The sequence below is a fragment of the Anabrus simplex genome, chromosome 2 (genome assembly GCF_040414725.1).
Source record: "Anabrus simplex isolate iqAnaSimp1 chromosome 2, ASM4041472v1, whole genome shotgun sequence".
Classification (NCBI taxonomy): domain Eukaryota; kingdom Metazoa; phylum Arthropoda; class Insecta; order Orthoptera; family Tettigoniidae; genus Anabrus; species Anabrus simplex.
Window position 1 is genome coordinate 612,557,470 of NC_090266.1, and position 15,236 is coordinate 612,572,705.

The following is a 15,236-nucleotide window of genomic DNA, read 5'->3' on the forward strand; positions in this document are numbered from 1 at the left end:
GACGGGAAATTGAAAAAATCGTCCAGGTTACCCGGTGGAAGGGTACTTGGTCCCCTTGTTACTGCTCCAGACTTAAAGCAGCTTTCTATGTGGACTTAGCCTCAAATAAATTTTAAATTGTCTTTTGTAAATTAAAAAAACCCGCACCAGGCAACTTAGTTAAGTTAAACGTTAGAGTGCCTATTTCACTACTGATGGATACAAAAACACATAATTTATTGATTTTTAAATGTGATTATTATTATTATTATTATTATTATTATTATTATTATTATTATTATTATTATTATTATTATTATTATTATTATTATTATTATTATTATTATTATTATTATTATTATTATTATTATTATTATTATTATTATTATTATTGCTGTTTTAAGGTCATCGGCTCTTAAAACGTAAAGTGTCTTGTGTTTTAACTCATAGTGAATAAAATCCAAAATGTAAATTGCTCGAACACACGAAAAGAACCCGAACCACGCGCAGGGTAGGATTGAGGAACTGCCGAACTGCGTTCCAGGTCAGTGTCTAGCGTTTCAGCAAGCACGTCTTCCGTGTGTTGTGTTCAGCTTTCGCCGCGTACAAGGCACTCGCGCACTGAAACTCTCGATTTATAATTTTTGTTACCGCATTCCCAAGACACCAGGGTTGTTCCGAATATCCTCTGCTGCTTGAAAAATACCTTCTCGGAAGTCATCCGAAGTTGTTACATCAGTTCGATATACTTTGTTTGCATGTCTCCTCAGACATAAAAGTCCATTGGATTAAGGTCTGGAGATCTGGCTGGCCAATTGATGGATCCACGTCGTCCTTTCCACCGTTGAGGAAATGTCTGCATCATCGTGTATAAACCACGTGGTTCTGCGTAGTCGAAGTGACACGTCCTCTAAAAGCTCCAGTAACGTACCTATGAGCAAAATAACATTAATAAAACGATGGTTAGTACAAGTAACCGACCTCCTACTACACCCATCCAGATTTTGAGAACCGGTGCTGGAAGTTGCCTTGCCGTAATGAGTGAGGATGTTTCACAGCCCATGAGTGGGATATAGTGGGTTCTAACCCCTCTGTCGCCAACCCTGAAGATGGTTTTCAGTGGATTTTTGAGAGAACTACTTGCCGTATGCAGAAACACCTCGGACCTCAATTCTTCATTTAGTTATAATGCACAACTTAGAGCAAACACAAACACGTCCGGTTAGCCTGCTAGACACCTATAAATGCCACAAGGAATACATTTTCTCCGCTAAACCACGCACATTTTACTATGCGATTTGCGGGTATTTCAACTCTTACTGACCTGGGGAATCGTGTGTTCACGGCTGCCTACTTATACCCCACCCACACTGAATGTAGTCATCAGCTCCATGCTCTAGTGTATGTTGAAATGACACGACAATCTATGATGGTGCGGGGTCTGTACGATCGTATGCTTTTATATTTATTCCAGCGTAAGGTTGGGATACGCGCTCCGGGACGTGAAATATGGTAATCTGCCCGTTTTCATTGCGTAAAGGTAGGAGCAGCAAGGAAACATCTAGTACGAAACCAAAGTTCCTTACGTCAGTGAAAGTACACTGACTGACAGAGCAAATGCAACACCAAGAAGGAGTGGTCAGAACTTTATGCCAATTGCAGGGTAGACTGACGTCACTGAGGTATGCTCATGATGTGAAATGCGCCGCTGTGCTGCGCACGTAGCGAACGATAAATGGGACCCGGCGTTGGCGAATGGCCCACTTCGTACCGTGATTTCTCAGCCGACAGTCATTGTAGAACGTGTTGTCGTGTGCCACAGGACACGTGTATAGCTAAGAATGCCAGGCCGCCGTCAACGGAGGTATTTCCAGCAGACAGACCACTTTACGAGGGGTATGGTGATCGGGCTGAGAAGGGCAGGTTGGTCGCTTCGTCAAATCGCAGCCGATACCCATAGGGATGTGTCCACGGTGCAGCGCCTGTGGCGAAGATTGTTGGCGCAGGGACATGTGGCACGTGCGAGGGGTCCAGGCGCAGCCCGAGTGACGTCAGCACGCGAGGATCGGCGCATCCGCCGCCAAGCGGTGGCAGCCCCGCACGCCACGTCAACCGCCATTCTTCAGCATGTGCAAGACACCCTGGCTGTTCCAATATCGACCAGAACAATTTCCCGTCGATTGGTTGAAGGAGGCCTGCACTCCCGGCGCCCGCTCAGAAGACTACCATTGACTCCACAGCATAGACGTGCACGCCTGGCATGGTGCCGGGCTAGAGCGACTTGGATGAGGGAATGGCCGAACGTCGTGTTCTCCGATGAGTCACGCTTCTGTTCTGTCAGTGATAGTCACCGCAGACGAGTGTGGCGTCGGCGTGGAGAAAGGTCAAATCCGGCAGTAACTGTGGAGCGCCCTACCGCTAGACAACGCGGCATCATGGTTTGGGGCGCTATTGCGTATGATTCCACGTCACCTCTAGTGCGTGTTCAAGCACGTTAAATGCCCACCGCTACGTGCAGTATGTGCTGCGGCCGGTGGCACTCCCGTACCTTCAGGGGCTGCCCAATGCTCTGTTTCAGCAGGATAATGCCCGCCCACACACTGCTCGCATCTCCCAACAGGCTCTACGAGGTGTACAGATGCTTCCGTGGCCAGCGTACTCTCCGGATCTCTCACCAATCGAACACGTGTGGGATCTCATTGGACGCCGTTTGCAAACTCTGCCCCAGCCTCGTACGGACGACCAACTGTGGCAAATGGTTGACAGAGAATGGAGAACCATCCCTCAGGACACCATCCGCACTCTTATTGACTCTGTACCTCGACGTGTGTCTGCGTGCATCGCCGCTCGCGGTGGTCCTACATCCTACTGAGTCGATGCCGTGCGCATTGTGTAACCTGCATATCGGTTTGAAATAAACATCAATTATTCTTCCGTGCCGACTCTGTTTTTTTCCCAACTTTCATCCCTTTCGAACCACTTCTCCTTGGTGTTGCATTTGCTCTGTCAGTCAGTGTATATGATGTCCGAATGAGTGGTATCGGAATTGAATTGTCGAAGTACATCGAACTTTTTGTTTCAAACAAATGGTGGACATGTTATAAAAGTAAATAAATTAAACGTGCCATCATTTCGTGCTTCCAAACGAAAAGAGCATGTGTAATGGTAAAATAAAGCAGTATAACTTACTGCAGTTTTTGCAGTAATTATTAAGCGTATCAAAATAAAAGTTGCCAGGCTGAGTGGCTCAGAAGGTTAATCACGGATTTCCTGGTCCCAACTTGGCAGGCTCGATCCTGCCTCAGTACGGTGGTATTTGAAGGTGCTCAGATACGTCCGCTTCTCTTTTTTTGCAACTTGCTTTACGTCGCACCGACACAGGTAGGTCTTATGGTGACGATGGGATAGGAGAGGCCTAGGAGTGGGAAGGAATCAGCCGTGGCCTTAATTAAGGAACAGCCCCAGCATTCGCCTGGTGTGAATATGGGAAACCACGGAAAACTATCTTCAGGGCTGCCAACAGTGGGGCTCGAACCCACTATCTCGCGGATGCAAGCTCACAACTGCGCGCTCCTAACCGCACGACCAACTCCCCCTGTCCGCTTCTCATCGGTAGATTTACTGGCACGTTAAGGAATGCCCTGGGGGAAAAATTCTGGCACCTCGTTTCCCCAATGGGACGTAAACGACAATAACAAAAACATTATTATTATTATTATTATTATTATTATTATTATTATTATTATTATTATTATTATTATTATTATTATTATTATTATTATTATTATTATTATTGCTTGATGCTTGTTGCTTAAAGGGGCCTAACAGCTAGGTCATCGGCCCCCTTTATTATTATTATTATTATTATTATTATTATTATTATTATTATTATTATTATTATTATTATTATTATAACTACGCGCCAATTATGTTTGCTCAGAAAACACTTCTCATCGTTTATACTGTAACTATGGATCTCAACAGCTGTATAATGTCCAAAATATGGTGACATTTTAAAATTGGCTTTACGTCGCACCGACACAGGTAGGTCTTATGGCGTCGATGGGACAGGAAAAGGATAGAATTTGGAAGGAAGCTGTCGTTGTCTTAATAAAGGTACAGCCACAGCCAGCATTTGCCAGGTGTGAAAATGGGAAACCACGGAAAACCATCCTCAGGGCTGGCGACAGTGGAGTCCGAACCCACAATCGCCCGAACGCAAGCTCACAGCTGCCCGCCCCTATCCGCACTACAGACTTACTCTAAGCTCTAATGCCGGGCTGAGTAGCTAAGACGATAGAGCGCTGGCCTTCTGATCCCAATTGGCAGGTGCAATGACGGCTCAGTTCGGTGGTATTTGAAGGTGCTCAAATACGTCAGTCTCGTGCCGGTAGATTTACTTGCATGTTAAAACCTCCTGCGGAGGAAAATTCTGGCACCTCGGCGTCTCCCAAAACCGTACAAATTAATTAGTGGAATGTAAAATAGTAGCAATTGTAACATAATTATTACGGAAGCTCTAATTAAACGTGTCAATTACAGTAATCGTTTTACCTATCGGCACTTACTGTCCAATATATAGATAATTTCGTGTGACTATTTCTAGCTGAGTGCAGCCCTTGTAAGGCAGACCCTCCGATGAGGGTGGGCGGCATCTGCCATGTGTAGGTAACTGCGTGTTATTGTGGTGGAAGATAGTGCTATGTGTGGTGTGTAAGTTGCAGGGATGTTTGGGACAGCACAAACACCCAGCCCCGAGCCATTGGAATTAACCAATGAAGGTTAAAATCCTCGACCCGGCCGGTAATCAAACCCGGGACCCTCTGAACCGATGGCCAGTACGCTGACCATTCAACCAATGGGTCGGACTACTGTCTAATAACCAGCCTTCTACTACAAATACTCGGCGGCACATCCATAGTAGCTTCGAGCAATTTTCAATCATGGTTGCAAGTGCGGTTTTTAACATTTGTCACATTAATAACAATTTCATTGAAAACGTATAGCCTTTTTTTCTTCAGTGTCCACCATCATTTCATTGACCTGAAAATATTATGAACATAGCATAGACAACTCGCATAGTTTATTGTCAGGAATTCAACGTAGACTGTCACAATAAGAGCACAGAAATGTTGCACCCACTTTTCATTAACTCATTAACTATTTCCTTTCATTCTTGTCAGCTTGGATTACTGAATAATGCCATTGAAGTCTTATAAATCACACACAACTGAACAACACTTTATTCGCTTGCATATGCTGGTCCAACGGATATTCGACGTCACATACTGTACGTAAACGAGTACAAAATAACACTCGGCGGCAACAAGAGAATGTACAAAAGTGGATACCTCCGTAACGATTATGGGTCCTTTTCACACAAGAGTACCGTAGACCGGTTTTGGAGTACAGCAAGTGGTCTGCCACGTGAGTCTGCCTCCCCTACTTGCCAAGCGGTTACGGGAGGAGCACAGAAAATGAGTTGGTCTCCGATAACAAACAGATTCAACAACCCCTGTACTCAGTACTGTAACTCCACTACAGGAGGACAGTATGACATAACCGGCGTATCCTACTAAGGCCATTCAAAACACATTAGGTCCTGGAATGTTTGGCTCAGTTATGGGAAAACTAATAGGGCAAGGTAAAAAGTACATAGCATAAATTCTGAGATGCAATTTTCCTTACCGACTTGCAAAGTATCTGCACGTATACCCCTAACATTCTGTATAGGAAACCTCAAGGACGTATTAAAATCCCGTGGTGGAATAACCATTGCATGGCCATGGTGAAAAGAAAACGAAGCCTGCTAAAATCTTTAAATCAAAATCTGAACTTGATAATTATGTTAGATACAAAAAGTATACTGCACACCTACGACATTTTTTCTATTCCAGACGACGTGAAGCTTGGAACAAATGCATTAACTCCCTCAATGGAAATACTAATGTAAAGGACATATGGGCTGCTAATAAAATATTAGTTCATAACAAAGAAGTCAGTAAAACATTCAGTATGCAATTATTGTTTAATAAAGTATAAGTATATGCATATAATTCCATAATGTATGTCTTGATAAGTGCAGAAGTAATATTAACAAAGCTTTAAATAACGATATTACATGGTTAAATAATTACGGCTTTGCATTGTCCCCTTCGAGGAATGTGGTCATGATTTTTACACACACAAAAAAATATGATAAAGATCCCTTCCGAATGAATAATATTACGATACCGATCGTAAGTGTTCATATATGTAGGCATACACTTAGATAACAAGCTGTCTTGCACAGCCCAATTTGAACATCTAAAGATTAAAAAATTACTAATATATTAAAAATGATTATACGACGAAGATGGGTTGCGGACTCAGTAACAGCTCTGGTACTGTGTCGGCATGCCATGCGATCATATTTAGAATATGAATCCCTTTATTTTGACATTGCATCATCAACTCTAACTCAAAAGTTTAATGTAATTAAGTATAAAGCCATAAAATAATGCGTTGGAGCATTTAAACACTACCGGTACTCCGACAAACGCGCTACTCGTAGAAAGTTGCGAAATGCCCCTAAGCAGTAGAAGGTTATATCTATCTCTCAAATATCTGCTTCAACGAATGGCATTAACCAGGCACCCAGTATCACCTAAAATACAACATATAGCAGAATATCGATAACGAATTCAACAAAATTCACGAAACCCAGCAATATTAACAGCCTTTCAAATGACAGGACTGTTTCGAAATATTATTTAACAAAAACTTTCGTTTTCACAATATGCAATACACTATGACGTTATACATTACAAACCACATATAACTGCTACCTATCATATTTCCTTTAACAACAGTACAATGAAAATTTCCAATGTGGCTACCCAAACAAACAAACAAACCTTATCATATATACGTACTGATGGATCTAAACGTAACGATTCCCTTAGCAGTCCTCGTAGCAATAGTGCTCCTTCAACCAAATCTCCCAGCTCCATTCCGGCTTCTTTCAGCTTGCCCATTGTTGTCTCAACCTTGAATAAATATTGCCTCATTGTAATATTGTCTCTCTTTTTCCATAATAACAACTCTTCAAATAAATCCACTATGTCTAATGGATTAAAATCACTGGGAATACGATGAAGTACTTCCCACATACGCTGCGCAGATGTCTCAAGCTTGATGTCGTCTATAAATTGATCCTCCACACTCTGAATAATCACGTTTCTAGCATCCTCATTTTTCGTCTGTTGTGCAGCATCCAATTCTTTAATTTCATCATATCCTGGATCTGTAGCTTCCCACAAGCGACGTTGCTTAATAAAAGAACATATTCTTTCTCTCCACTGCATGCAATTATTCTCAGTGAAAATAGGATGTTTCTTCGTCATCATGCTAACCATGTTTCCCGCGTTTCATACTTTTATCTCGTTGCTTAATGTCTCTTTAACCGCACAATTGATCACTTGTTGTCTCTGTACTTCTGGGCCCATAACCTGTTGGTTATATCTGGATAAGGTTTTATAATGATAATCCACTGCTCATGACATCAGATATAAACACCTTTATTGCCCACATTGGCAAGCACACACCGCTACGCAACCATTTTCTTACATCAAGAGAGAATAACTGTCTGTCCCAACAGTGAAACAATCTACGGTTTAAAAAAACAATAAAACATGGCACCATCTTCGACATAATAAAACTATAACATAATCTCAACTTAATGTACAAACCAAATTATATACCCAAAATGTATCAAAACAGTCCAGATATCAACACACTGTATACAAAAATAACTTAGTCACGTTTATGAATCAGTGACACTGTTGAAGGAAATCATAGAACGTACCTGAACATTTTGTGATATGTGTTTTCCTTTAACTAGTAATTAAACTGCCAGGCTGAGTGGCTCAGACGGTTGAGATGCTGGCCTTCTGACCCCAACTTGACAGGTTCGATCCTGACTAAGTCAGGTGGTATTTGAAAGTTCTCAGATACGTCAGCCTCTTGTCGGTAGATTTACTGGCACGTAAAAGAACTCCTGCGGTACTAAATTTTGGGACATCGACGTCTCCAGAAACCGTAAAAGTAGTTAGTGGGAAGTAAAGCCAATACAATTATTACTGTTATCAGTAGTAGTAGTAATTAAACTGTATTTTGAGGGGTTTATAAGTGTTACTTCCACATTCCAAAATACTGGTCTGCCGCATGGCATTGCAAAAAGGTGCACAACTCCACAGTTTAAGTTTCCAGAAGAAAAATGAAAAATTCGATTCCCGGCGGGGTCGGGAATTTTAACCATAATTGGTTAATTTCGCTGACACGGGGGCTGGGTGTATGTGTCGTCTTCATCATCATTTCATCCTCATCACGACGCGCAGGTCGCCTACGGGAGTCAGGTTGAAAGACCTGCATCTCGCGAGCCGAACGCGTCCTCGGATACTCCCGGCACTAAAAGCCATACGCCATTTCATTTCACAGTATTTGGAAAAAGTCGTTTGTTTGGCGTTTATATCGCATTTTATTATGAATTTTGCATTTTGAGCAATTTTCACATTTTATTTTGAATTCAAAACACATTAAACAGTGGTTAAAAGGTTGTCATAAATGAAAATACAAGTAAAAACGCTTATAAACATTTCACATAATATATCGCTATTAAGAAAAATCACCACCCCTGCTTGTTATCAATGACAAACATCTTCTGCTGGCACTGTGCAAATAGGCCTACCCAAACTCTATTCGTGATAGAAAAAATAGCTACACTAACAACACTTATCTTGAGAGTCAAATAAATGTCATCCAGGACAAAATTGTAGTTGGTACTCAGCATTGAAATGAGACACATCTCCTAACCTAACTATCCTAGGTCTCAATTTAGGTAGCCTATAGGCCTACTTCTTAAATAGTTACCCCTCATCATTTAGCACCACCTGTTATAATTTTTTAGTATTTTTAGTTCCATACATTTCTGAAATGTATTTTTTTTAAGTGTTTAATATTCTGTGAATATGGTACTGTAAGAATTTGGCCTGCAACTTGATATTATTGCAGACTGTGCTGAAAGGCTATATTCTTGTACGTACAGGACAATTCAAAATGATGGACCCGAAGTCATAAATTTATTCTATGAATTCTAATGAACATATCATACTGTGAGATATGCGCAAAGAAAGGAAAACTCAAAATTTAGTTGAGTTTAGGTTTCATCCCACGTGATTTCATTTTCAGCCGTTACGAGCGTGCAGGAAGAGAGTAAAGAAAATGGCTGCGGCTGGAGAACAGAAGTCGTTCTGTGTGCTTGATTACCAAGTAAACAAGTCTATGATTAGTGTTCAACGGCATTTCCGTACCAGGCATGGAAGAGGCCCACCTACTGGAAAATCCATTCGTGCGTGGTATGCAGAATTCAGAGACACGGGCTGCATCTATAAGCGAAAGTAGACTGGCCGTCCTTCGACCGGGGAAGAGACAGTGGAACGTGTTCGCGCCAGTTTCGTGCGGAGTCCGCAGACGTCCACCTACCGGGCAGCGAGGCAACTTGAACTTCCACAAGCAACTGTTTGGCGCATCCTGCGGAAACGTTTACGAATGAAACCCTACCGCTTGGAACTGGTGCAGGCCTTAAAAGATACTGATTATGCTGCTCGAGCGTCCTTCTGTGCTGATTTTCTCGCATTAATGGATGAGGATGGGTTCTCCGAAAGGATAATTTTCAGTGATGAAGCGACTTTTCACCTTTCCGGGACTGGGAATAGACACAACGTAGGGATCTGGGGAACTTCTAATCCCCATCAAGTTGTGGAACACCAACGCGATTCTCCCAAGGTGAATGTGTTTTGTGCCATTTCCCATGAGAAGGTTTATGGACGCTTTTTCTTCATTGAACCTACTGTGACAGGAAATGTTTTTTTGATATGCTGCAACAATGGCTCCTGCCACAGCTCGAAGAGGATAGTGCAGATTTCATCCTTCAGCTGGATGATGCCCCTCCGCATTACCATGGCAACGAGACATTGCCACAACGCTGGAGAGGTCGTGTATCTCAGGAGGATCGAACTGTCACTCGTTGGCTACCGCGTTCTCCCGACTTAACCCCATGTGATTTCTTCTTGTGAGTTTTCGTAAAGGATCATGTTTACGTACCACCTCTTCCACTAACATTGGACGAACTTCGTGCCCGCATCACAGCAGCCATCACAGAGATTGGCCGCGACACACTATACAAGGTTTGGCAGGAGATAGACTCTCGGCTTGATGTGTGTCATGTTACGCGAGGTGTTCACATAGACCACTTGTGATATGACTACAAAAAAAATTGAGGTTTTACCGTTCTTAGCACATGTCTCACATTACGATGTGTTTATTAGATTTCACAGAATGAATTTATGAAATCGGGTCCATCATTTTGAATTGCCTGTATCTTGGAATCTTGGAGCTTGAAAAGAGATGCAGCGAGTATGACATAAAAATTAGCCTCTCCAAGACTGCAGTGATATCAGTATTTCAAGTATTTAGGATGTGTATTCTCTCAGTGAAACTGCATCAAAGTGCAACAACGCTCGCAGCTGCAATAATAACGGTAGTCTGCAAGAAAGAAGTCAAACATATCTTTGCATTAGCCTGCTTCGCAACTGACTTTGCTTTACTAGAGCTGGGTCACAGTAGTGGCGATTAGAGGGGGGGGGGCGACGGATGACAATTGCCCCCCACTTTGTGGAGAAACGATTACATTTTTATTCCAGTATAGCCGGATGAAACTACGAATTATTAAACAACCAATTTGTACAAGCCCTGTTGTCTTATCAGTTAATTCTTTCCTTTATTTTCATTAATCATAAACAAAATTTTTAGCGGAAATACCCACAAAACAACGTTCGTCCCGGCTAACCGATTTGTATAGCGCCATAGCAAGTAGTGGAGACTTTGTCTGTTCTGTGAGAAAGGGTAGAAAGGGTATCTTTTTTTCTGAGGTCATGGACACTGAGGTATGATCCACCCGCTTGCCGCGTGCATTTGTCAGTCTGGCATTCTCTTTAGTGTCTGTTAGTTTTTTAGTGTTTAGTCAAATACTAAATGATTTTAATTGTATAATCACGCTGTATTTCTTTTGAATTGTAATACATGTGAAATATTGTTCATTTGGTGAAAGTTTTATTTTACAGTACTGAATCGAAATCTCAAAAAAACTATTATTACCGCACTTCAGTTGGTAAACTCTCAGTCTTTACCTTTCCGTCGAAATTCGCTGCGAGAGCATTAACAAACTTACCATTCTGTAGCCTTTATTTTAGTGTTGGTGTATATCAGCCTCCTCCCCATCCCACAAACCCGGGTGCTGTTGGTTCTCTGTATATTTTTTTGCCCCCCGCACTCGCAATTCCCAATCGCTGCTACTGCCTGGTTGGACTCATAATTTGGAGGTAACAGATGTGAAAGCGGCGAGAATGACTACTGGTCCAAACAAGCAGGAGTATTGACAAGAGGTCAAGGCTAAATTAGGAATGTACTTGATGGATAAAGATGTGCTAATAAACCTGTTTTAGTGGTGGAGCCATGTGGGACAAATGGAGTAGGATAGGTTACTTAGGGAAACAACAGACTCAGCCATGACAAGGCGAGGGAGATCGGGATGATGATGGTTAGTCTCTGCTTTTAATGACTCAATGGTAAGAGGTATGTAACTAAATGAGGCCACAGAGCTAGTTGCGAATAGAGAATTGTGTTGATTCACAGAGGCTTGCACATTGAATACTGAAAGGCATAGTGAAGAATTGTATATGTGTATTAATATTCTTTGTTATATAAACGTAATGAATCTTTTGGCTCCTTTTGTTTATCAGATGATTAAAACTAAAATGTACTGGTAGGCTATATACTTCTTCCCGAGTAATAACTTGCTAAGGTGCTGTTTATTGGGAAATTCTTCTTGTAATTAATTTATGATGCAGGAATGGTGTATCACTGCTTTCTAAATACAAGCATTATTTGTAAAATATAATAATTTGCTAGGAATCCTCCAGATGTTACTACTCTGACACCTGCTTCGACTTCTTGTTCAACAGGTGACAGCAGAGGCTTGGACTTGTGCAGTGTTCACAGTAATGCCACTCTTCTACGCTATTATTCTAGTGTAATTTCATATGGATACCTAGGAGATGTTGTGAGGGACAGTGAAAAGTTCCGTTGGATGGGTCCTAGAAGATATGATTACTCAGGTATGTATATACGTTTTGATCATCAGATTAACATATACATCCAAAGTGTGTCTGATTTCCAGCAATTTAATCTTAAGTTTAAGATCTGCAAAGAGTGACATTATTACAAAAATTCAATTCTACTTCATGTGATCCATACCATAGCTGTCAATGTCTGTCATAGTCTATCATTAACTGTGTGATAACTGAATGGGAGTTAATGGAAGTAGGAAATCATGTTCTTAAATCTGATTATACTTAAAAGTAACAATTTTTTGCAGTTACCGGTACTAAATCAGTATATCAACATGACCAGAACATTGGCTCTTACATTTATTTTTATCAATATTATATCCTGATGATGATCTACTACATTTGTCAGCCTTTGTAGCGCTTTCAGTTAGCCACATGTTATATGTTTCAAAGGTTTCTCGAACATGGATGTGTGTTTAAAAACAACAAATCCTTATCGCTAGCTTCTGACACGTTGAAAAAACGCGTGAATGATAAAATTCTACAATAGGTTCCTATTTGAAACGTATATACCCAACAACTTAAACACATCCTGTACCTCGAACGGAGTTTGCGAAGTACCATTGTGAAAACATGTCGTCTGCGCATAGAAGGGTGTTGGCCACCTGGTCCAATGAGGCACGAGGCCTTGGAAGGAGTAGTATGTGGGGAGGGGGGGGGGCGCAACCATGGTTCGGCTTACCTTACATTTGGTGAGCAGTTGTTCATCTTCTTAACTCTACCAATCGCGTTCACTCGCTCACTTCCTTCATGTGGTTGGCATGCGCGGACCTGCTTCGCAGACTTCGTGGACACAGTATACGTAGTGCAGTTATTAAGTTCTGAGACTGACCGCATGATGGCGCTATGGTGCACTATAGCGCATAGGTGGCGCCGTGGAATGGTACCATGTCAGTTAGTCTCTCGCCCCTGCAAGAGACAGTTGAGTGCACGCACTGGAAGCACACGTACGGTCGTTGTCGTGACGGTGATTTGAATGTGCCTGTCGGACCTTGACATGTCACAGTTTGAGCAACGGGCAAACATCAAGTTGTGCCAGAAATTAGGCAAAACCGCTACCGAAACGTTTGAAATGATGCAGCACGTTTACGGTGAGGACGCATTGAGGCGCAATGTTGTGTTTAGGAGGCACCGACGTTTTGTGCAAGGACGGGACAGTTTGGAAGATGATGTGCGTACTGGTCGGCCACAAACAGTTCGAACGGAAAGCAAGATCCAAGAAGTTGCAACGCTGGTGCGTGCTAACCGCTCCCAGTCAGCAGACGATCTCGCAGCAGCAATAGGGGTCAGCCATGGTACTTACCACAAAATTCTGACGGATGATCTCAACATGTCTCGTGTTACCCAGCACAGTGTGCCACGAATCCTGTCGCAAGACCAACGTGATGATCGCATGACGATTTGTGGTGACCTCATCAGTAGTGCTGACGATGATCCGACGTTTCTCAACCGGTTAATAACTGGAGACGAATCATGGTGTTTCCTTTACGATCCACAACTGAGACGACAATCCGCCACCTGGAAAACGCCATCATCACCACGACAGAAGAAACACGTCAAGACAGGTCAAAAGGCAAGGTGATGCTGGAACTGTTTTTTTGATTCAAATGGAATAGTTCACATGGAATTCCTCCCAGACGGTGCAACGGTTAACAAAACCCGCTATAAGGAGATCCTTGGCTGTTTACGCGATGCAATCCGCCGTAAGCGACCTGGGCATTGGCGTACAAAGAATTGGCTGTTGCTGCACGACAACGCCCCTGCATATCGCTCTGTCCTTGTCCAAGAGGAACTTGAAAGGCAACAGGTGACAGTTTTGACACACCCTCCGTACTCACCTGATCTCCCACGGTGCGATTTTTTTCTCTTTCCTCGCCTGAAAGCACTCCTACGTGGGCGCAGATTTTAGTCGTCCGAAGAAGTCATGACGACCACAAGAGAAGCCATACGGGACCTTCCTGCCAGCTGCTTTCAGCGGTGTTTCCAGCAGCTATACCAACATTGGCAAACGCGCATAACGGCCAGCGGCGACTATTTTGAGGGTGGAAGTGGTTCTGTTTAAGTGATTAAAGGCCAACGGCGACTATTTTGAGGGTGGATGTGGTTCTGTTCAAGTGGTTAACGGCCAACAACTTATATTTTGAGGGTGGATGTGGTTATGTGTAAGTGAACGCCGTGTAATGCGGCATTGTGTGCAACATACAGTGTCGTTTGGGCGCCTATCCTCCAGGCGTCAAGTCTCAGAACTTAATGACTGTAGATGTTTGCCAAGGGAATTTCGGAATATATTATCTTGTATAAGTAGCATGGCAAGCTCATACTAGAATGCATATAGAACAAGCATAAACGTTCAGGGCAAGTGACTCAGCAAAAGCAGTTCAGCAAGAATAGCCAAAACATAGCAGAATCTCAGGTACAGTTTACGTTGGCGACCTCATGGCTGTGTCCAGATGTAAAATTGTAATCTCTCCCAATTGTTCTTGTTCAATAAATTCATTGTAACAAAAAATAATTCCAGTCTGTCAAACACGCAATTTCAGTATAAACTATAACACCATAAAATCCAGTAAAAAAAAAAAATATATATATATATATATATATATATATATATATATATATATATACCGGGCAAGTTGGCCGTGCGCGTAGAGGCGCGCGGCTGTGAGCTTGCATCCGGGAGATAGTAGGTTCGAATCCCACTATCGGCAGCCTTGAAAATGGTTTTCCGTGGTTTCCCATTTTCACACCAGGCAAATGCTGGGGCTGTACCTTAATTAAGGCCACGGCCGCTTCCTTCCAACTCCTAGGCCTTTCCTATCCCATCGTCGCCATAAGACCTATCTGTGTCGGTGCGACGTAAAGCCCCTAGCAAAAAAAAAAAGATATACACACTATTACACAAAGAATGACATGTTTCGTTCTACAAGAACATCCTCAGATTCTACCAAAACATTTAAATTATGCGTATATATCTACAGTATTGTTTACGTTGCGTAAACTTCTCGAGGATAGAGAGTTTGGTGATAATAT

The 15,236-nt window shown here is 42.4% G+C and overlaps 1 protein-coding gene across 1 annotated transcript in view; it reads left to right on the forward strand.

Moving 5' to 3' along the window:
* Window positions 1–15,236, forward strand: part of Cerk (Ceramide kinase) — a 338,420-nt gene that overhangs the window by 249,821 nt on the left and 73,363 nt on the right. Inside the window, exon 4 of the mRNA XM_067141010.2 lies at window positions 12,042–12,194. Within this exon, the coding sequence (XP_066997111.2) occupies window positions 12,042–12,194 (153 nt within the window). The remainder of the gene's footprint in view (window positions 1–12,041; window positions 12,195–15,236) is intronic.